The 24,083-nt window shown below is 45.3% G+C and overlaps 1 protein-coding gene across 7 annotated transcripts in view; it reads left to right on the forward strand.

Moving 5' to 3' along the window:
* The window catches only part of CFAP251 (cilia and flagella associated protein 251), a 64,784-nt gene that overhangs the window by 15,738 nt on the left and 24,963 nt on the right, over positions 1 to 24,083 (forward strand). For 5 of the 7 annotated variants that reach the window (XR_010837096.1, XM_067016131.1, XM_059040735.2 and 2 more), the window contains 9 exons: positions 123 to 203; positions 6,524 to 6,601; positions 7,882 to 7,932; positions 10,676 to 10,890; positions 14,115 to 14,309; positions 15,034 to 15,284; positions 15,837 to 15,988; positions 17,053 to 17,226; positions 18,237 to 18,421. Coding sequence is in view for 6 of the 7 variants with exons in the window: in XM_067016131.1 (XP_066872232.1) it covers positions 123 to 203; positions 6,524 to 6,601; positions 7,882 to 7,932; positions 10,676 to 10,890; positions 14,115 to 14,309; positions 15,034 to 15,284; positions 15,837 to 15,988; positions 17,053 to 17,226; positions 18,237 to 18,421 (1,382 nt within the window). In the remaining variant the exon portion in view is untranslated. The remainder of the gene's footprint in view (positions 1 to 122; positions 204 to 6,523; positions 6,602 to 7,881; positions 7,933 to 10,675; positions 10,891 to 14,114; positions 14,310 to 15,033; positions 15,285 to 15,836; positions 15,989 to 17,052; positions 17,227 to 18,236; positions 18,422 to 24,083) is intronic. The other 2 variants (XM_067016135.1, XM_067016132.1) reach the window with 2 other exon arrangements.

Here is a 24,083-nt window from a genome sequence, read left to right on the forward strand (position 1 = left end):
GCGGCTTAGCTCACTGGGCTTTGCTTAGTTCGCGGAAGTCACCGGCTTACTGCAAGAGGGGTAGGTTCCTCCAACGGCCCTCAGGAACCTTCTCACTCTCCTCTGTCTGCCATCACTTACAGAAAGTTTGCATCTGGAGGTGGACTTTAGCAGTGGAAACACCGGCCTGCACTATTAACCTTCCCAAAGAGTATGGCTTTCAGGTGAGTTCACTTCGAGCCTGTAAAGACCCACCTAAAGGTACACTGAAGCCAGTTCAAAACTACTTTTTGTTTTACTGGAGCTTTGTTATGGTGCACTAGAGCTTTTTAAAAACTCCTGTCCATGATCTCGTTTTATTTTTGATGATGATAGCTAATTTTTTTTTTTAATTTATATTTATTTATTTTTGGCTGCGTTGGGTCTTCATTGCTGCGCGCGGGCTTTCTCTGGTTGCAGTGAGCGGGGGCTACTCTTCATCGCAGTGCGCGGGCTTCTCATTGCGGTGGGCTTCTCTTGTTGCAGAGCACGGGCTCTAGGTGCAAGGGCTCAGTAGTTGTAGCACGTGGGCTCTAGAGCACAGGCTCAGTAGTTGTAGCACATGGGCTCAGTAGTTGTGGCTCGCAGGCTTAGTTGCTCTGCGGCATGTGGCATCTTCCCAGACCAGGGCTCGAACCCACGTCCCGTGCATTGGCAGGCAGATTCTCAACCACCGCGCCACCAGGGAAGTCCCGATAGCTAATTTTTTTGATCGCTTCTTATGTGCCAGATTCTGCTAAGGTCTTTGCATACAGTATCTCATGTAATCCATGCAAGCATGCTGAGAAGATGTTACTGTGGGATTCATATTACTACTATTAACTATCGAATCATTGGTCTAAAGTCACCCAGCTAGCAGCCTCTCTTACTCTAGAAGCATGTTCTGAACTGCTGTTCGTATAGGGGAGTTACTGTTCTCCATTTGCGTGAGGTGACTTGCCGAGGGCCCCCAGAGCACTGGCTGTGCTGCTCTGCACCGTCTCATTCTTTCTCGCAACTGTCATCCAGCTGCACTTATTGAGCACCTACCGTGTAGCCGACGCTGTGGTGAGGATGTACGTGGCTCGTGTGAACCAGAGCCCAAGCAGGGGGTCCGGGTGACTGGACGCGGAGAGGCACGCATCGCTATCAGCTTCACGTCCCTTCTCCCTCCTGCTGTCCCTCCGCCGGCATTCCTTCTGCTACCTCAAAGCAGTTTCCTTCCTTTTTTTTTTTTTTTTTGGCCGCACCGCATGGCTTGCGGGACCTTAGCTCCCCGACCAGGGATCAAACCTGCACCCTTGGCAGTGAGAGCACAGAGTCCTAACCACTGGACTGCTAGGGAAGTGCCCCCCAAATTTCCTTACTTCTCAAAGCTACCAGCCATACTTGGGTATTTAGGATGGGTTTTTCTCTTGCTACCAAAAATGCGTTGGGGATTTTGATAGAGATTGCACTGAATCTATAGATTGCTTTGGGTAGTCTTGTCATCTTAACAGCGTTGTCTTCCAGTCCACGACCATGGATGTCTTTCTGTTTATTTGTGGTTTTTTTTAATAGATTTATTTTACTTATTTATTTATTTATTTGTGGCTGCATTGGGTCTTCGTTGCTGCGCACGTGGGCTTTCTCTAGTTGTGGTGAGCGGGGGCTACTCTTCGTTGCGGCGCGCGGCCTTCTCTTGTCACGGAGCACAGGCTCCAGGCATGTGGGCTTCAGTAGTTGTGGCACAGAGGCTCAGTAGTTGTGGCGCACGGGCTTCGTTGCTCTGTGGCATGTGAGGTCTTCCCGGACCAGGGCTTGAACCCGTGTCGCCACTGGACTACCAGGGAATCCCTAGCCATTGGTTCTTTTTTTTTTTTTTTTTGCGTTACACGGGCCTCTCACTGTTGTGGCCTCGAGGAACACAAGCTCTGGACGCGCAGGCTCAGTGGCCGTGGCTCACAGGCCTAGCTGCTCCGCGGCACGTGGGATCTTCCCGGACCGGGGCACGAACCCGTGTCCCCTGCATCAGCAGGCGGACTCTTAACCACTGCGCCACCAGGGAAGCCCGCCATTGGTTCTTTAAACATTATTTCTGCCACATTCTTTCTTTCCTCTCCTTCTGGAACTCCAATTACATGTAACTTAGACCTTTTCAGCTTGTCCCATAGGTCTTTTATTCTTTTTTCTATTCTTTTGTGTCTTTATGATTCAGTCTGGATATTTTCTCCTATAATTTATCTTCCTTTTCTATTGACCATTTCTTTGGCTATATTTAATTTTCTGTTAAACCATATTTTGTGTTTTTTATTTTTTACTTATTTTTAAAAAATTAATTAATATTTATTTTTATTATTATTTTTGGGCTGCCATGAGTTTTTGTTGCTGCGTGCAGGCTTTCTCTAGTTGCAGCGAGTGGGTGCTAGTCTTCGTTGTGGTGCATGGGCTTCTCATTGTGGTGGCTTCTCTTGTTGCGGAGCACGGGCTCTAGGCACACAGGCTTCTGTAGTTGTGGCACATGGGCTCAGCAGTTTTGTCTTGCGGGCTCTAGAGTGCAGGCTCAGTAGTTGTGGTGCACAGGCTTAGTTGCTCCACAGCATGTGTGATCTTCCTGGACCAGGGCTCGAACCTTTGTCCCCTGCACTGGCAGGCGGATTCTTTTTTTTTCCTTTTTTAAAAAATAAATTTATTTATTTTTAATTTTAATTTTATTTTTGGCTGCGTTGGGTCTTCGTTGCTCTGTGTGGGCTTTCTCTAGTTGTGGTGAGCGGGGGCTACTCTTCGTTGCGGTGAGTGGGCTTCTCATTGTGGTGGCTTCTCTTGTTGCGGAGCATGGGCTCTAGGCGTGCAGGCTTCAGTAGCTGTGGCACGCCGGCTCAGTAGCTGTGGCTCGCGGGCTCTAGAGTGTAGGCTCAGTAGTTGTGGCACACGGGCTTAGTTGCTCCACAGCATGTGGGATCTTCTTGGACCAGGGCTTGAACCTATGTCCCTTGCATTGGCAGGCGGATTCGTAACCACTGTGCCAACAGGGAAGTCCTGTGTTTTTTATTTTTATTTTTATTTATTTTTCTCCCACCCTATGCTTTATTCACTTTTTAAAATACATCTTTATTGGAGTATAATTGCTTTACAATGTTGTGTTAGTATCCCCCATCCCCTCCGTGTTGAGACTCCCTCCCACCCTCCCTACCCCACCCCTCTAGGTCATCGCAAAACACCGAGCTGATCTCCCTGTGCTATGCGGCAGCTTCCCACTAGCTATCTAATTTACATTTGGTAGTGTGTATATGTCAGTGCTACTCTCTCACTACGTCCCAGCCTCCCCTTTCCCCTCTGTGTTGTCAAGTCCGTTGTCTATGTCTGCATCTCTATTCCTGCCCTGCCACTAGGTCCATCAGTACCATTTTTCTAGATTCCATATATATGCGTTAGCATACGGTATTTGTTTTTCTCTTTCTGACTTACTTCACTCTGTATGACAGCCTCTAGGTCCATCCACCTCACTACAAATAACTCAATTTCCATTTTGTGTTTTTTAAACCATTTTTTTTTTCAGATCTCGAAGTTCCATTTGATTTTTTTAAAAAATAGAGTTATCTGGGCTTCCCTGGTGGCGCAGTGGTTGGGAGTCCGCCTGCCGATGCAGGGGACACGGGTTCGTGCCCCTGTCCTGGAGGGTCCCACCTGCCGCGGAGCCGCTGGGCCCGTGAGCCATGGCCGCTGAGCCTGCGCGTCCGGAGCCTGTGCTCCGCGGCGGGAGAGGCCACTGCGGTGAGAGGCCTGTGTACCGCAAAAAAAAAAAAAGAAAGAAAAAAATAGAGTTATCTGATTGCTTATCATCAGGGAAATGCAAATTAAAACCACAGTGAGATATCACCTCACACCTATCAGAATGACCACAATATAACAAATATTGGAGAGGATGTGGAGAAAAGGGAAACCTCGTGCACTGTTGGTGGGAATGTAAATTGGTGCAGCCACTGTGGAAAAAAATATGGAGGTTTCCCAAAAAACTAAAATTAGATCTTCCATATGACCCAGCAATTCCACTCCTGGATATATCTCTGAAAAAAAACAAAAACACTAATTCAAAAAGATTGGGCTTCCCTGGTGGAGCAGTGGTTGAGAATCCGCCTGCCGATGCAGGGGATATGGGTTCGTGCCCCGGTCCGGGAAGATCCCACATGCCGCGGAGCGGCTGGGCCCGTGAGCCGTGGCCGCTGAGCCTGCGCGTCCGGAGCCTGTGCTCCGCAACGGGAGAGGCCACAACAGTGAGAGGCCCGCGTACCACAAAAAAAAAAAAAAAAAAGATACATGCACCCCATTGTTCGTAGCAGCATTATTTGCAATTACCAAGATATGGAAGCAACCTAAGTGTCCATCAACAGATGAATGGATAAAGAAAATGTGGTACATATATATAATGGAATACTACTCAGCCATAAAAAATACCTGGATCCCCTGGGGGTCTCTTTCTGTAGATTACTTTTCTCCCTTGTTTTTCGGTCATATGGACATGTCTCTTTCCTATGCCTGGTTATTTTTCATTGAATGCTAGATGTTGTGCTTTAAAAAGAATAGGAGTAATTTGAGGCTCAGGTTGATAATAACTTCCTCCAAGGAAGACAGACTTGCTTTTGCTTCTTAGAGGCCTTTGGCAAAGTGGTCACCTCGATCTAATCAGAGATTGAGGTGATTTGAGGCTGATTTTCAGCCTTTGTGAGGCCTCATCCATGCACTTGCTTTCACCAGTTCTTCACCCCACCCAGGCCTTTGTGTTGTCCTGAAATTGATCATCTGACATTGGCATTGGTAGTTTACATTCCTGAAATGAGGCAGCAATCAACAGGCAAGGAATAGGAGATGGGGTGGGAGAGGCAGGAATGGAACTTAAAAAGCATTTCTCAGGGGCTTCCCTGGTGGCGCAGAGGTTGAGAGTCTGCCTGCCAATGCAGGGGACACGGGTTCGTGCCCCGGTCCGGGAAGATCCCACATGCCGCGGAGTGGCTGGGCCCGTGAGCCATGGCCGCTGAGCCTGCGCATCCGGAGCTTGTGCTCCACGACGGAGAGGCCACAACAATGAGGCCCGCATACCGCAAAAAAAAAAAAAAGCATTTCTCAGAAAGCAAATGCCGTATGCTAACACATATATATGGAATTTTAAAAAAATGGTTCTGATGAACCTAGGGGCAGGACAGGAATAAAGATGCAGATGTAGAGAATGGACTTGAGGACACGGGGAGGGGGAAGGGTAAGCTGGGACCAAGTGAGAGAGTAGCATTGACATATATACACTACCAAATGTAAAATAGATAGCTAGTGGGAAGCAGCGCATAGCACAGGGAGATGAGCTCGGTGCTTTGTGACCACCTGGAGAGGTGGGATAGGGAGGGTGGGAGGGAGACGCAAGAGGGAGGGGATATGGGGGTATATGTATGCATATCGTTGATTCACTTTGTTATACAGCAGAAACTAACAGAACATTGTAAAGCAATTATACCCCAATAAAGATGAAAAAAAAAAAATCAAAGAAAAAAAAAAGTATTTCTTGGGCCTTACCTGGCAGTCCAGTGGTTAAGACTTCACCTTCCAATTCAGGGGGTGTGGGTTTGATCCCTGGCTGGGGAGCTAAGATCCCACATGCGCCAACAAACCAGAACGTAAAACAGAAGCAATATTGTAAGAAATTCAGTAAAGACTTTAAAAATGGTCCACATCCAAAAAAAATCTTTAAAAAACAAACAAACAAAGCATTTCTCCAACCCATCTCTCATCCGTCTCCTGCAGCCCTCCATGTCAGGCTGCAGTCGCCCGCCTCCCATGCGGATATCATTTCAAGACTTATGCCTTGTCTCCCCAGGGATTTCTCACTTGTTGTTACTTAGTTTCTGCATTTCAGGTTTCCTTCACTTCTGTAGTGTCTGCAGGGTTGATTTTGGGGGAGGGAACCAGGCAACCCATGCTACACACCATCTTGGCAGGAATCAGAAAACCCTTCCAATATTTTGCATTCATTCCAAGTTACCTTGTGGCCCTGTTAAATTTAGAAATGACTACACAGCAGTCTTTGTCCAAAAGGACACAGAATAAAGGTTATTGGTGAATACTAGTTTACTTTTGCTTGCTCCAATTTATAGATGATGCATTATAATAAATAAGACTAAATAAGAAAGGAAACAGTTTTGAGACCATTAATTTTAACACTCAGTATTTAAATTATATTCCTGTAGCTTACAAAATGCCGTGTCTGTTTTTTTTTTCTTGTCTTTTTGTTTTGTTTGTTTGTTTTTGCTATTCTGGCCATGCCACGAGGCATGTGGGATCTTAGTTCCCTGACCAGGGACCGAACCCGTGCTCCCTGCAGTGGAGGCGTGGAGTCTTAACCACTGGACCACCAGGGAAGTCCCCATGTCTTTTCTGTTTTATATTCCTACTCAGTTATTTACTTTAATTAAAAATATTATTTAACTTTAACATTCAGCTTAACCAGAGAGAAACAGAAAATGTGTTATAATGTAACATATTTTCATACTTTATATTTCAGAGCTACCTTACTTTTAATCCAACAAATAATAAAGAATTGGTGAGCAATAGTAAAACACAAGCAATATATTATATGTGGGTGAGTAGAAATGTTTTCATTTGTTTTAAATGTGTAAACAAGTATGTGTTTATTCTTTGAGTACAGATCTTTTGGTAATGTAACAATATAGTGTCTACTTAGGAAGCAATAAACATATATTAAAATATTTTGATTTAATTATGGCATTTATTTTAGTCCCATTGGAAATTAGCATATTAAATCAGAAGCAGATAATTTAAATTTCATTTAATTTTTTTAAAGTAATGTGGCAAATATTTATTTGAATATATTTAGGTCTAAAATACATTCAAGATCAAGGGCTTTTCAAGATCTCGGACTTTATTCCCTTTCAAAAAGGAATTAGCAAACAGATTGGTCCTATGTATACTGACACAGGGCAAAGTCATGAGATTTAAAAAAACGTCAAAAGTTAAACATAAAATTACCATGTGACCCACCAATTTCTAGGTATATACCCCAAAGAATTGAAAACAGGCGTTCAAACAAATACTTATGCACAAATGTTCATAGCAGCAGCATTATTCACAATAATCAAAAGGTGGAAACAAATCAAATGCCCATCCACTAATGAATGGATAAACCAAATGTGGTCTATCCATATATGGAATATTATTGAGCCATTAGAAGCAATGAAGTACAGAAGCCTGCCACACCGTGGAAGAACCTTTAGAACATTATGCTGAATGAAAGAAGGCAGACACAAAAAGCCACATACCCTGATTCCATTGACATGAACTGTCCAGAATAGGTAAATTCATAGAGACAGAAATCAGAATGGTGGCTGTCAGGGGCTGGGGGGGGGATGGGAGGTGACTGCTTAATGGATAGAGGGCTTCCTTTTGGGGTGACGAAAGTGTCCTGGAACTAGAGGGAATGATGGTCGCACAGTATTGTTAATGTGCTAAATGGCACTGAATTTGACACTTTAAAAGGGTTAATGGTTAATTTTATATTAAGTGAGTTTTCCTCAGTTAAAAAAATGCTAAACAAAAACACACTGAGTTGCTGATTTTCAGTGATATTCATTCCTTCAGGTATTAATTATAGCTTCAAAGCCTTATAAACGGAGAATTCAGATTTGCATTAACTACCACTTACTCACAATCATTTGTGGCATTTTTTATGTATTTACTTCTCTTTCAGAATGTTTCTAGAGACAGCAGGTTATCCTACCTGTAGCAATTGCAAAGCTCTGACCCTGTTCAGATGCGCTTGTTTTGACTTTTGCTGTTATGTAGCTCTTCTCTTGGAAACCAAGTCTTTTTTTAGTAGTGATTTTTTTTTTCTGTGCTTATCAGTATGAAGAGGGAGATACCCTTGTTCACAGTGCCCCACTTTTAACAGAAAAAGTGAGTATGCCTGTTGTGCTTTTTTTTACGTCTGACTTTGCGGAGAATAAATATGTGTGTGTCAGCTTAATCATTTGGGGCTACTCTTTGTATGTCTTTATATTGCAAAATAATTTGAAATTTTTACTTAGGTCCTCTACCATACTGAATGGCCGGTTTAAAATAATGGAAAGGGCTTCCCTGGTGGCGCAGTGGTTGAGAATCCGCCTGCCGATGCAGGGGAAACGGGTTCGTGCCCCGGTCCCGGAGGATCCCACATGCCGCGGAGCGGCTGGGCCCGTGAGCCATGGCCGCTGAGCCTGCGCGTCCGGAGCCTGTGCTCCGCGACGGGAGAGGCCACAACAGTGAGAGGCCCGCGTACCACACAAAAATAAAATAAAATAAAGTAAAAATAAAAATAAAATAATGGAAGGATTGTTCAAAATAATATGGAATAAAAATAAATGGCAGGGACTTCCCTGGTGGTCCAGTGGCTAAGACTCCGCACTCCCAATTCAGGGGGCCTGGGTTCGATCCCTGGTCAGGGAACTAGATCCTGCATGTCGCAACTGAGTTCGCATGCCGCAACTGAAGATCCTACACGCGGCAGCAAAGATCCCTCGGGCTGCAACTAAGAACCAGCACAGCCAAATAAATATTTTTAAAAACAATAAATAAATAAATGGCAAAGAAGGTTTACTACCATAAGAAAATACCCAAGAAAGTGATGATTTATATAATGCATGTGTGCACATGACAAAAGATGAAAGTTAATTTGGGGTGAAATAAGTAGTTGAACGTGAGTGGATCCCTTTAAGCTGCTCAGTTTTCAGAGCAATAAAGATGATACTGGGTGCACTTCCCTGGCGGTCCAGTGGTTAAGACTCGGTGCTCCCAATGCAGGCAGCGCGGGTTCCATCCCTGGTGGGGGAACTAAGATCCTGAAAGACGCAGGGCCAAAAATAAGTCAATAGATGGATGGATGGATAGATAGATAGGACCATTTTTTTAAAATGATGTTGGGCATTTAGATGTTTAAGAGCCCGTGGAAAGGTGGCGAGCCAGGTGTTGGCGGGAATGTTTTATCGCTCCTGCCTTCCTTGGGTGATTGCAGCTGACGTGGACCTCGAGTCCTGTCTCCCGCAGCAGCTTCTGCTTCTGATACTCACATAGCCTGCTCTCACTGTGCACCTGACAGTGATTTTTTCTGCTTCCCTTCTTTACTTTTAGTTTGACCAATAAAACTTTATGTTTCAAGAGGGCATGCCAAAAGACGATGGACACAAGGCAAGATTATTCTGTCTGCAAACTTTGCTTTTCATACATCAAAGTATCAAAAAAATAATACAGTCAGTTCTCATTATTTGCAGCAGTTACGTTCTGTAAGGTCTCTGTGGACCTGAATTAGCAGATGCTGAATCATGGCTCCTAGGAGAGATACAGGAATAGGCTCCTGCCAGCCTAGGGTCACAGTACTTTCACCGACTGACAGATACATGACCTTGTTTTATGTATGTTTCCGTTTAAAGACACCATATTTAATATATAATGTTGGTTCCTTAATGTTGGACTCACTAGATAGAACTCCTGCCTGAATGAGGCTTATCTAACACAGGTGTATTCTCTGTAAGGCACGTCACGGCCTTCTTGGGCCTAGGAGCACTGGACAGCATTTCAGTACCATATTCGGGAGCCAATTTGAATGCCAAAATCACCAACAAAAAGCACCAGCAAAAATTTAGAACATCACATTAAACAGGCTAGGAGAAGGACCCTTGTCTCTCGTTTGAGAGCTGAAGCAAGAAGGCACGGAGTTGCCTTGTTTGACCTCAGCTGGGAGTGTCACGTTTTTCACCACGCGGCACGTGCACACATCTGCAAATGATTGTGAAAGTGCCACGAGGATTGATTTGGGGGTTACAAATAAATATCAGAAAGTAAGTAAATTCTCAAATACCGAATCCACAAAGCGGATCGGCTGCAGTTTGAAATGATAAAAATGCCTCGCGTTGAAACAGGGCTGTTCTTAGAAAGAACGTGATGTCCTTGCTTGACCAATTGAGCTTCCACCGACCCTCTTGTGTTCAAGTCAAAGAGGTCCACCTTAGGATCTTCTCTGCCTAAGTAGAGAGGCGGCAGACTTACCGTATCATATGACAGATCGCCGAGTTGCCTTCATGTATTCATTCAGTGAACATTCACTGAGGGTTCACTCACTGCTCTGGGTTCTTTCTATACTTCATCTCTAAGACACTCTCTAAGAAAGATGGCCTAGTGCCTTATCCTACATAGCACACATTTAATAAGAAGTCTTGGGGCATTTCTATGTACAGCACTTAAATTTCCACTGATGAGAAAATAATTTATGATAAAAAATAAACAGAGAATTGTTTTATAATGTTTTATAGCTGGAGCATGCTTTGTCCACGACAGACATTAGTTTCTTTATCAGCCTCTGAAACCTCAGTAAGAGAAGCTGAACAGATATAAGTGATGATTAATCACTCCTTCATTTGGTTTAAGCGAACAGTTTAATTAAGCCAGTACATAGCCCTTCACTTGCTCTTAGCAAACCTTCAGAGGTTCAGAACCGCCTGGACCATGGCAATCCGTGGGGGAGGGGTTTTTTTAATGATTTTTTTTTTTTTTACTTTATTTTTTCCCTACTGTATTTAGGTAAAACATTATAAAACGTCGTGTTGATAAATGTTTTGTTTTATATTTACTACCAAAGGTAACTCATAACCTGTCTCTTGAAATGCAGACATTCAACAAGCTCGTGGGAAAATTTAGCCAGTCAGTCTTTCATTTGAATTTAACCCAAATACTGTCGGCGACGATGGAAGGGAAGCTGGTCGTCTGGGACATTTACCGCCCGCCGCCGTCTGCCTCGGCCTCTTTGGGCTCTGCCCACATCACGCCTTGTAAACTGCTTCATCTGCAGGACGCCGGTGTCACTGTGCTCACTACGGTCGACAGGTACCGGATATGAACCAAAAAGCAGCTATAGATGATTACAAAAGTATTTTAAAGCTCTTTTGGAGGCATACACGTTATGTGTATGTGCACACATACACATGTATGTGTATGTATGTATGTGTATGTGTGTATGTATGTGTATGTATATATGTGTACATGCATAGATTGTTTCTGGGGAGAGCCAATTAACTGGGAACATTGGCTGCCTCTGAGGAAAAGAACTGAAAACTAGAATCAAGGATGGGGGTGGATTTACTTTTCATAGTCTCATTTGGACTGATTGGTTTGCTTTTTATTTTATTTATTTTATTTTTTTTAAATTTATTTTTTAAATTTTATTTATTTTATTTTTTTATTTTTGGCCGCACTGGGTCTTCGTTGCTGCACACGGGCTTTCTCTCGTTGCGGCGAGCGGGGGCTACTTTCTAGTTGCGGTGTGCGGGCTTCTCATTGCGCTGGCTCCTCTTGTTGCAGAGCACGGGCTCTAGGCGCGCGGGCTTCGGTAGTTGTGGCACGCGGGCTTCAGTAGTTGTGGCTCGCGGGCCCTAGAGCGCAGGCTCAGTAGTTGTGGCGCACGGGCTTAGTTGCTCCGTGGCATGTGGGATCTTCCCGGACCAGGGCACGAACCCGTGTCCCCTGCATTGGCAGGCGGATTCTTAACCACTGCGCCACCAGGGAAGCCCTGGTTTGCTTTTTTTTTAAAAAAAAAAATCATGGGCATGTATCGCTTTTTTTTTTAAAGCAATTTAATCTTTTACTTATTTATTTTATTTTCGGCTGCGTTGCGTCTTCGTTGCTGCGCGCGGGCTTTCTCTAGTTGCCGCGAGCGGGGGCTACTCTTCATTGAGGTGCTCGGGCTTCTCATTGCGGTGGCTTCTCTTGTTGCGGAGTACGGGCTCTAGAGCACACGGCCTTCGGTAGTTGTGGCACGCGGGCTTCAGTAGTTGTGGCTTGTGAGCTGTAGAGCGCAGGCTCAGTGGTTGTGGCGCACAGGCTTAGTTGCTCTGCGGCATGTGGGATCTTCCCAGACCAGGGCTCGGAACCGCGTCCCCTGCACTGCACTGGCAGGTGGCTTCTTAACCGCTGCACCACCAGGGAAGTCCCAGGCATGTATTACTTTTAACAGTCCTTTTGTGTTGGTGGAACAAAAAGTAACTAATTTTTTTTTCTTCTGCCCTAATTAGACTTATTTTGCCCATACTTTAAATTTAAGAAAAGGACATAAATAGCTATATATTTCTTTCTGATTACAGAATAACGTTTACCCATCATGAAAAGATGAACTACAACATAACTTTATAAAGTTCCCTAACTCTGATTTTCAGAGGCTGCGGGAGCACATAGATGATGTAAGCCTTATGCCTTAGCCTCAGACATAAAGGGGTTCACATTGCCAGATGCATCCCTTCCTTGCCAGGTGACCTTGGACAAGGGACTTAAATGTGCTGAGCCTCCAGTCTTTCATCTGTAAAGTAGGCATAACAATACTGTCCCTCCAGAGTGATTTTGTGAGGATGGCTTGCGGAATCTTAGTTCCCTGACCAGCGATTGAACCCTGGCCCCGGCAGTGAAAGCTCTGAGTCCTAACCACTGGACCACCGGGGAATTCCCAAGCCTTGTAAAGCTCTTAGCATGCCATCTGGTACCGGGGAGCTCTAGGCAAAACAGCCCTTATCAGCGAGCTGGAGGCGATTGCCTCGTGACCAGAACCCTGCCCAAGTGGTTGGAGTCACTGTGACCTCTGCTTCCCAGAAGCCCATTCCTTTCTTGACCCTTTCTTTTAATACAGAGGAACAGTGAGGTCCCGGCGTGGCTTTACAAAGACAAATGCAGATCGTCATCTTTACTCACTTGATGCGAAAAGACAGTAGTAGAATTGCAGTTGATGATGCAATCAACTTTTAAATTGTTGGGGGTTAGGACCCAGGGAAGACCAGGCCTGGGTTTCCTTTTTTCCATGTTAAATAAAACCCAGCCAGGACCCCAGAGCCCTTGCAGGAGAAGGTCTCAGAAAACACTTGGCTTGTTCTGCCGTTTCTGTCCAGCAGAGGGCTGTGAATGACATTCTAGCCAATTACTCGGCCCACCTGCCTTGCTTATTAATCAGAAGGCTCATTTAATCACTTTGCGTATATAAGAGAAAATTCATCCCACACCTCCCCCCGCCCCCCGTGATTAGAATTATGTCAGAGGCTTTAAAAACAACAGGACCATTTGGGATGGCTCTGAGGACTGGAAATAAAAGCTGTTTTGTCACGCAGCACCGCCTTTGGCTGTGGCGACTGGACGGGGTTTTACGATCGATCGCTCTCACAGCAGCGTCCTCCTCTATCCCGTTGCCGGCCTGCGTGATTTCAGAGGAATGGTTGATGGACTCTGTTGTCATCTGTAGTCTTACGGCAGAGGATGTAACTCACAGCCCACTGCCATTGCATGGGGCTGATCTTGGGGGGCAGGGAAGAGGAGAGCAGAGAGCATGGACTTTGCATGAGATACACCTGGATCCCTGCATAGTCTAGCCACGTGGCCCTGATAGGGTTGCCCGGTTTACGTACGTCCCAAATGTTGCATGGGGCAACTGCATTGGGGACCGTGCAATATATGGGACATACTTATTCTAAAAATTTACTCATTGTTCATCTGAAATTCAAATTTCACTGGGTATCCTGCGTTTTTATTTGCTAAATCTGGCGATCCGAGGCCTTGAGCCTTAGTTTCCTAGATGTGGACTGGGATGACAGTAAAATCAGCCACATAGGGCAATATTTTTTTAAAAATAAATTTATTTATTTGTTTTTATTTGTGGCTGTGTTGGGTCTTTGCTGCTGCGTGCGGGCTTTCTCTAGCTGCGGTGAGTGGGGGCTACTCTTCATTGCGGTGCGCGGCCCTCTCACTGCAGTGGCTTCTCTTGTGGAGCACAGGCTCCAGGCACGCGGGCTTCAGTAGTTGTGGCTTGCAGCCTCTCCAGAGCACAGGCTCAGTAGTTGTAGCACATGGGCTTAGTTTCTCAGCGGCGTGTGGGATCTTCCCAGACCAGGGCTTGAACCCGTGTCCCCTGCATTGGCAGGCGGATTCTTAACCACTGCACCACCAGGGAAGCCCAGGGCAGTATTAAGTGAAAGTTTTTACAGTGCCCGGATTCCGGGGGCTGACATATAATTAGGTGTTCAGTAGATGGTACTCGTTACCGTTATTTAACAAACCGATGTTATTCTCCATTTCAGCTATATTGTCACAGGTGACATTCGGGGTAACATCAAGTTCTACGATCACACCCTGTCCATTGTGAACTGGTACAGCCACTTCAAACTGAGCTCCATAAGAAGCCTGTCCTTCTCAAAGACCCCGGCAACTCCTCCGACCGAAAATACAAACTACCCTCCAGGCTGCACTTTAAAAGGTGACCTTTTTATGGGAAGGTGAGTTGTTAATGAATCTCATCGTTGGCGTGGTCAAAAAGTGATGTCTTCTTTTAGTTTGTGTTCAGTGGGGTGTTCTCCCTGTTCCTGGGCTGCGAACTCGAGGGAGCCGGCCTCCCTGGTCAGTCCCTTACCTGGCTTGCAGATGGATCTCCTTCGCTGATTACAGTCACTCTCTAATCGATTTTTTAAATGAAACATCATTCTCCTGTTAAGAATGTCTAGTGATGGGAAGCTGGAAAGGGCTGTAGTCTCTGTTGCCTCTGGAGTCCTTCGCTGGAGGTTGGTCTCCTTTCTCGAAGCTGAGTTTGTCCCAGCACTACCGTTAAAGGGATTTGATAGTTAATAGCCACAACATTTCAAGACAGAATTATCTGTGAGTCTGCTTAATTACCCTTGTGGTCTTTGCAGGCACATCTGTATGTGTGCACCAAACTCCATATTTGCATACACAAATGAATATTTGCATGTGCAGATTAGCTAATTGTACAACTGACTGTCCATCTGCATACTTAATGACTCAATTTACATGTAGAAATGTGGGCTTTTTCACTTGCAAATGGAGGCTGTTGGGTATTGGTGGTATATTTTTGGAGATGTTGGGTTAATAATGTCACCAAATTACAGACGACAGAGGCGTTTCATGTGCAATTAGAAGCAGAATAGCTGGCGTGCCCCATTCCCTGCAAACACTGAGGCTGTTGGGTCTCTCCTTGGCAAACAGGAATTTTATCATTGGAACGTCGGATGCGTCAGTGTACCACTTAACAGCAGATGGGACCAAACTTGAGAAGTTATTTGTGGAGCCCAAGGATGCCATTTGTGCCATCTCCTGCCACCCGTACCAGCCCCTCATTGCCATCGGGAGTTTCTGTGGGATGATCAAAGTGTGGGATTATGAACAGAAAAAATACCTCTTCAGCAGGATCTTTGAGAAGGGGCTTGGGGTCCAGAGTCTGACCTACAACCCCGAAGGTATTTTCATTTTGTCAGCCTGTCTTAGGTTCTAAACTGAAAACAGACCCAAATGGCTAATCCCTTGGCTGTCACAGCTCCAGGAAGGTTACCTTGACCCTCTCCCCGCACTGGGCCAGATGGGCCGCCTTCTCCCCCCGGACGCCGCAGAGCCCCGTACCGCCTGGCCTCACCCCACGATGCCATGCTTTCCAGTTTACTCCTCCTTCTCAGGACCTTGTCTGTCGTGTTCGTTGCTCTCTCCTCGGCACCTAGAACAAGACCTGGCGTGGAGTGAATGTTTCTTGAGTGAATGAAGTCCTTTTTTCTTTTTTTTTTTTTTTTTTTTTTTTTGCGTTTCGCGGTCCTCTCACTGTTGTGGCCTCTCCCGTCGCGGAGCGCAGGCTCAGCGGCCACGGCTCACGGGCCCAGCCGCTCCGCGGCACGTGGGATCCTCCCGGATCGGGGCACGAACCCGCGTCCCCTGCGTCGGCAGGCGGACTCTCAACCACTGCGCCACCAGGGAAGCCCCGAAGTCCTTTTTGATCATTGTTCTCTGGCTTGTGATTTCAGGAGCTCTCCTCGGAGCTGGCTTCACAGAAGGGACCGTTTACATTCTTGATGCAATGTCCTTAGAAAGTGAAATCCCAGAGCCTTTCAAATATTCCAGAACCAGTGTGACTCACGTCAGCTTCTCCCACGACTCCCAGTATATGGCGACCGCTGTGAGAATTTTCACTGAACGCTGTCCAGGGGCTCAGCAACCTTCTTTAAAGCCACAGGGGCGGGGGCTGGGAGTTAGGGGGGATGGGGAGTAGCTGCTAGAGGGTACAGGTTTCTTTTGGGGGTGATGAAAGTGTTCTAAAACTGTGATGATGGCTGCACAGCTCTGTGGATATACTAAAGCCCGTTGAACTGTACACTTGCAGTGGGTGAATTGTGTAGGAGGTGAATTATTTCTCAATAAAGCTGTTATAAAAGGAGAAAGGGGTGGGGGCAGTGGGGGGACTTCTGCCTGAAAACAAGACCAGGGCCTCAGAACTTCCAGACTTGGATTCTGCTACTCTGACAGCTCGTTTTGGTTTGTTAGTTTTTCGGAACCCTTTCTCTGCATCCAGGGTTTTATCTTTCCCTTTGATTTTTGACGAGATGACACTCTCATTTAAGCGGAGTCTTCCACTGAGCATTTCGGATGCTGGTCCTTCCCTCTGTGAATAGGACTCTTAATCTCAGTAAAGATTTTTCTGGGACCCCCAACCTCTCCCTTCCTGCCAGCTCTCTTGGGGGATGGGGTGGGGTGCGGGGAAGCAGCCGGCTTCGCTTGAGCCTCTGTCCCTTACACGCTTCCCAGCAGCGCGCTGACTCTGGCGCCCCAGGTCCCTTCAGGCTGCTCCCGCCCACTCCCCGACCCCTGTCGCTTTCAGCCACCGTGTATATATTTTTTAATTGTACCTTTTAAAGTTTTGTATAGCCGGATAAAGAGGAGGGAGGACAAAGGCAGAAAGAGTCAGGGTTTCAGTTTCCAGTAGAGAATGAGGTGGGGAGCAGCAAGGAGAGTAAGACCATAGTGTCAGACAAATATCGTCTCTCCCTGCCCCCACCTACCTACTTTGAACCTTGATTTTCTCATCTGCAAAATGGGCATTATTTTACTACTTGCTCCAATAGACAAAGGTTTTCTTTTCGCATGAAAGTTCTAAAAGCAAAGTTAGTATGAAAAACATAGTGATGATTCTTAAGTTAACAAAATCCGGAAAGGAGCAACTTCTGCTCTTTTGCTCATGCTCAGGATGTAAGTTTCACCGTGGCCGTTTACGTGGTGAGAGTCAGAAATGGACGCAGGGTCTGGGAGTATTTGGCAAGACTTCGTTCTCATCGCAAGAGCATCCGAAGTGTCCTGTTCGGGGTTCATCTGGACAGCAATGAGCCGAGACTGCTGAGCCTCGGGAGAGACAGACTCTTGGTGAGCTGCTTCATTTCCCTTTGCCTGGTCACCAGGAGCATGTCTCGTTCTCGTTACCTCCCTGGCGTCTGGCACAGAACCAGACCAACAGTACGTGTGTTTGTTTGAGAAAATGAACGTACGACAAAGTAGCGAAAACCTTTCTGAGTTGGCACTTGGCCTTCCCACGGCTCTGACACCACGCAGGGACTTGTGTCCTGAGTGAGGAGGCTCCTGGGAAGTGGCACGTTGACGGCGGGGTGGGGGCACTCCCCACAGCACGGACAGCTCAGCCACCCTTGCCTCTCGGTGTACCTTTCGAAGCCAACGCTTACACGTCCTGTGTGTCTAGGGGACAGGGCCAGGCTTTTACCTCATTGTGACAACTCAGAGAATATCAGAGGGAAAGGTAGAGACAGTGGCAAATGCAGTATTACATGATCGAGCCCAAAGATGCAAACTCCAACGATCCATCTGTGCATATCCATCTTCACTTCCTTCCTTCCCTGCCCCCCTTGCTTCCTTTATTCTATCCATCCCTCCTTCTGTCCATCCATGCTGGTCTGGCCACCAAAGCCTACATATGTGTGGAATTCAGCAGACTGCTAATTTATGACTGTCAAGTGCTGAGATTTCGATATGAATTAGTTCCTACCCTCAAAAAGTTCCCAAGATAATGATAAGTGAAGCAGTACACCATAACTGTAAGAGTTCAGGTTTTGGAGTTAGTTGGACCTAGATTTTAATTCTCACCCTCCCACTTCTTAGCTGTGTGACCTTGGGAAAACCACTGAACCTCTCTGAACATCTGTTTTCTCATCTGCAAAATGGGCACAACAGTACTGCTTGGCTGGGGAGTCGTGAGTATTAAATTGCTCATAATGGATACTCCGTATTGGTAGCTTATTAGGTGTAGAAGTTTAGGCAAGTCTTCTCCTAGAAGACCTGATGCTGTCTCTCCCCAGGAAAGGACTGTTGACTGACTTCATTCACCTCAGTCCTCATGTGTGTTCATCTGGGCTTCTCTGTAGATCGAGTATAATCTACTCAAGAGCTACAAAGACCACCTGGAAGTCCTGGACATTCACCGAACCGACCAGGGCAACTACCCCACCTGTATGGTCTGGTACCCGCCACTTACCAAGGAGCTCTTCCTGCTCATTTGCAACAGTGGCTACAAAGTGAAGCTTTTTAATTCAACCACAAAAATGTGCAGGTAAGCCCGGGAGCTTCCCGCTGATGGCACGTAAATCAGTTTCTCAGCGCCTGGCTTGTTTCAAGTCCCACCTTAAGGACCTGCAAGCAGCTTGGCTACCATCACAACCCTCCTCACTTTGCAGAGGAGGAAACTGAGGCACAGATAAGGGAGGTCGTTCTCACCAAAGGTCACATGGCTAGGAAGTGCCAGAGTCAGGATTCAAACCCCGAGCCCTTGTTTCTGAGCCCAGCACTGCACAGGGATAAGGTACCCAGAGCTCAGTGCCTGAGGCTCAGGGAAGGAACTGGACCCCGAGGCCCCAGAGAAGTTGCTGATGTGTGATAAAATCTTCTGTTCTTCCCTGGTGGATAAAAACAGATAGTTTCAGAATGGACTTGAGGACATGGAGAGGGGGAGGGGTAAGCTGGGACGAAGTGAGAGAGTGGCATGGACATATATACACTACCAAATGTAAAATCGATAGCTAGTGGGAAGCAGCCGCATAGCACAGGGAGATCAGCTTGGTGTTTTGCGACCACCTAGAGGGGTGGGGTAGGGAGGGTGGGAGGGAGACGCAAGAGGAAGGAGATATGGGGACATATGTCTATGTATAGCTGGTTCACTTTGTTATAAAGCAGAAACCAACACACCCTTGTAAAGCAATTACACTCCAATAAAGACGTTAAGGAAAAAACTCCAGATAGTTTCACCTGAATACTACCAGTTGTTTAATTTTTCTTATTCTTCAGTTCTTAAAGGAGTTTTAAGTTCAACTGATAGCATTCTTTGTTCTCTCAGTAACTATATACTGGGCCCCTACCTGGGCCAGATGCTGTTCTAGGTGCTGAAGATGGAGATGAAAACAAAACAATGTTTCTGTCACCATGAAATTTGCATTTTATTGGGGAAGTGGAGTTCATGTTAGAAGCTGGGCTGGAGACCCATGTTTGAGGTCAGCACACCCGGTGGTTTAAAGCCATGAGATGAGAGAAGATTCCAGAGGGGAAGGGTAGATGGAGAAGCAGTCAAAGGACCAAGCCCAGGGCATCCAAAGCTTAGCATCTTAGAGCAGTGGTTCCTCCATCCCGAAGTAGGCCTGCATCTGTGGCTGGCCTCTTGTGCTGCTGGGCCTGTGGGTCCAGGCTTTGCCTCTCGTGATGAGCACTGATTATGGTGCACGATCCCCGTGTCGGGGCCCTGCATCTGTCATCCCGTTTCATCTGCAGTGAACCTGCAAAGGATTGTGCCACGGGGGATCCGAGAGGTGATAAAACTTGCCCCAGGTCAAGCTGCTGGTCGGGGCAGGACTTGACCCTTGAAGCAAGCTGTGACTTTGACCTCTCCTCGGCATCACTGGGCCCTGTTGCAGCCCCGGCTTTGGAATCCTAGCTAGTCAGCTCTGGCAGGCAGCCTCTTTCTGCCTGTGGTTTGGCTGCCTCGTGGGTATGGCGGGGAAGAGCAGAGGCAGGAGAAACTGAAGGTGAGAATGCTTTAGTGACCCCACCCAGGAGGAGGAAGTCGGAAAACACCAACGGCGGCTGGCCCCATGCTTGAGGAAGACCTTTTTTTGGAAATGTATCTCAGATAAGATAGGTCCTCAAAAGGCCAGGATCACCCAGGATCTTTTTTTTTCCCCCCCGCAATAACCCTTTTTAGAAGGGCCCAAGGAAAAATGACTGAAAAATGCCATTTCACGTGGCAGGGACAGGAGAGAAATCCAGCACATTTTTTTTTTTTAACTGTTAAAACACTGGGAAGGAGACATTTGAAAGAAATATGTAAAAAGGAGTTTTAGGAAGTTTTCAGAGTCTTTGTACGTCATCTTTAAGGGACACAAACTTTTTGGACAAGGAATATCCCATAGATGTGCCCAGTCCTGAGAACCTCCGAGTTGGCTGAGCAGGTGGCTGGGGGATGCGGGGTGGAGCGGCCCAGGCTCGGAGTTGCCGCTAACAGTTAGTAACAGACACAGAGCCAAGCAGTGAGGAGCTTCTGCCATCGAAGGTCAGTGGGAAATTAGCATAAAGCAAATTTCTTTTGTTTTTTAAAAAAATGTTTCCATCCATTGCATTTTTTGTGGCTATTATTTTTTTCTTCCAGTTTTATTGAGATATGATTGACATAAAGCACTGTATAAGTTGAAGGTCTACAGCATAATGATTTGACTTACATCGTGAAGTGATATCACAGTACATTTAGTGAACATCCATCAGCTCCTATAGGTACAAAATTAAAGAAATAGAAAAACTTTTTTTGTATAACTCTTTATAACAGTTCTTTTTAAAAAACTTTATTATTTATTTATCTTATTTTTTGGCTGCGTTGGGTCTTAGTTGCGGCACGCGGGCTCTTCATTGCGGCACGCGGGTTCCTGTCTAGTTCTGTTGTGTGGGCTTAGTTGCCCTTTGCGGCACGTGGGATGTTAGTTCCCCGACCAGGGCTCGAACCCGCGTCCCTTGCCTTGCAAGACGGGTTCTCAACCACTGGACCACCGGGGAGGTCCCTAGAAAAACATTTTTTTCTGTGAGATGAGAACTCTTAGGATTTACTCTCTTACCCGTTTTGCTGTGTGACACACAGCAGAGTTCCCTCTATTTACCATGTGGTACATCACGTCCCTAGGACTTATTTATCCTGTAACTGGAAGTTTGTGCCTTTAGCCTGCCTTCATCTGGTTCCCCCTTCCCCCAACCCCTCCCTTCTGGTAACCACAAATCTGATCTCTTTTTCTGTGAGTTTCTTTGTTTCTGAAGTATCATTGACCTATGACACCATATTAGTTCTTGTGACAAAACATAGTGATTCTATACATTTATACGTACTCCCATTCATTTCAACGTGATCACTACAATATGTCACTGTACAAAGATATTACATAGTTATTGACTATATTCTCCACGCTGTACATTTCATACCTGTGACTCATTTATTTTGTAACTGAAAGTTTGTACCACTTAATCTCCCTCACCTATTTCGTCCCCCGCCATCTCTCCTCCCCTCTGGCAACCACCTGTTTGTTCTCTGTATCTGTAATTCTGTTTCTATTTTGTTACATTTGTTCATTGGTTTTGTTTTTTAGTTTCCACATCTAAGGAAATCATACAGTATTTGTCTTTCTCTGTCTGACTTATTTCACTTAGCATAATACCCTCTAGGTCCATCCATGCTGTCACAAATGACAAGATTTTTATTCCATTGTGTATCTTCTTTATCCATTCATCTTTTGATGGACATGTAGGTTGCTTCCATATCTTAGCTATTGCAAGTAAAGCTGCAGTGAACATAGGGATGTGTATATCTTTTCGAATTAGTGCTTTCATTTAGAGCCGTTAAGTTAGGAGTCTCTGCCATTGAAGATCAATTGGAAATTCGTATAAAGCATCTTTCTTAAAAAATAGTTTATTGAGGTGAAATTCACATAACGTAAAACCAACCGTTTTAAAGTGAACAAATCACTGGCATTTAGTCCATTCACAATGTTGTGCAACTACCACCTCTATCTAGTGAAAACATTCTCATCGTTTCAAAGTAAAAACACCTTGCATAAAGCATCTTTTAAGTTGTAGGAATAATAAAGCCCTGTAACCACAACTTAATCGGGAAGGAATTGCCTTTTGAAGATAAATCCAAAATGATTAAAAAATGCATTTAAAAGCATTTGGAAAACGTGAAGAGGCAGTTCACAGACAAAGGCCAATAAAACCTATGAGCAGATGCTCACCAGTACATCAAAGATGCAAATGAAAACAAGACATCATTTTTCACAAATCAGATTAGCAGAGATAAAAATGATGGATAGCGCCCGGCGTCGGCAAGGGTGTAAGGGAACCAACCGGCTGTTGGCGGGCGGGGGTGGGAGGTGTGGGGACAGCAGTTTGTTACCCTCTATTAAATTATAGCCTGTCTTCTGACTTCTAGGAATGTAGCCCACAGAAGTACTCACACAGGATGCCAAGACATAAGTAAAAGGATGTCTTGTTTGAAAATATTTTAAAAAATGGAAACAATCCAAATGTCCATTAATAGGGAATTAGTTAAATGATGGCTCGTCAGTACACTGAAACATGATGCTGCTTTTAGAAAAGGAAGAAAAGAAGAAAAGAGAAGATAGCTCTCTACATAGTAACACGGAAATATCTCCAAGGCATAATATGAGAGACAGCAAATTGCCAAATATGCATGCATATATTTTCATCTAAAATTATATTTATGTAACTTATATATTTTCATCTAAAATTATAATTATATGGGCTAGAATATATATAAAAGAAATTCTCGAGTCGTATACACCGAACTATTACCCATGGTTATATTGGAATAAAGGGTGCAGCCATGTAGCGTTATGGGTAGATTTTCTACTTTATGTCTCAATATTTGAAAATGTTCACAATGAATATGGAAGATGTTTTCCATCAGAAGAAAAAGATATTAATTTTATGAAATTGTTAGAAATGTTGGCAGTACTAGGTAGCAGTTATGTAGCTCCTACTATGCGCCAGGAACTGTTCTGAGTGCTTTATATATATTAACTTATTTAGCGCTCACCACTGTCTTACAGGGTAAATACTGCCATTATCCCTATTTTACCAGTGAGGAACCTGAGGCCCAGAGGGGTTGACCGGCTTGACTTTTTTTTCTTTTGCTTATTTATAATTTAAATGAAGGTATAATTCATATACCATAACACTTACCATTTTCAGTGGCTTTTTACTATACTCACAAAGTTGTGTAACCATCATCACTATTTAATCCAAGAACATTTTCATTACCCCCCAAACCCATTCACGTCCTTTCCCCCCTGATCCCCCACTGCTCCACCCCTGGCAACACCAGTCTACTTTCTGTCTGGATGGATTTGCCTGTTCTGGACATTTCATGTAAATGGAGTCATATAATATCAGCGTCATGTTTTCAAGGTTCCTCCATGGTGTAGCCTGTGTCAGCTCTTCATTCGTTTTAATGGCCGAATAGTATTCCATTGTATCCGCAGACCACATTTTATCTATTCACCCATCAGTTGTCAGGTGGGTTGTCTCTACTCTTTGGCCTACCTTTGTGCATCAGTTTTCTGTGTAGACATCTGTTTCATTTCTCTTGGATGTAGACCTAGAGGTAGAATGGCTGGATCGTATGGTAACTGTATTTAACCATTTGAGGAACCGCCAGACTGTTTTCCAGAGTAGCTGCACCACTTTGCATGCCTGCCAGCAATATCTGAAGGTTCCAGTTTCTCCACAACTTGCCCCTAATTTTTAAGGGTCAGAGCTGGGGTTCAAACCGGAGTCTGTGCTCTTAACCATCCTCTTCCCTGCCTCTACCCACTCAATGATATTTGAGGAAAGTCCTTAAACACTTCTACTCAAATGACTAGATAAGGGTGACCTATAATTAGCCGACGCATTGTCTACCAGCTGGTCATTTTAGTGTTTTTAGCATTTCACCTAATTCTCTGGGCACGTAAACCTGATCCTGGGTCCTCCAGCCCGATACTGTCCTACCTCCTGCAGCCCAGTGGTCAGGGTCAAGTCCACCTTCAGAGTTCGCCCCCGCTCACCTCTTCGGTTTTACCTCCCTCCTCCACCAGCCTTCTTTCTCCTCTACCGTTTCTGCAGTTTTCAAGCAATAGTCCACGTCCCATACCGTTGACCTTCTGTGCCCACTGCCTGTTTTTCCATTACCT

This window comes from Kogia breviceps, chromosome 15, assembly GCF_026419965.1.
Source record: "Kogia breviceps isolate mKogBre1 chromosome 15, mKogBre1 haplotype 1, whole genome shotgun sequence".
In the NCBI taxonomy this organism is placed as follows: Eukaryota; Metazoa; Chordata; class Mammalia; order Artiodactyla; family Physeteridae; genus Kogia; species Kogia breviceps.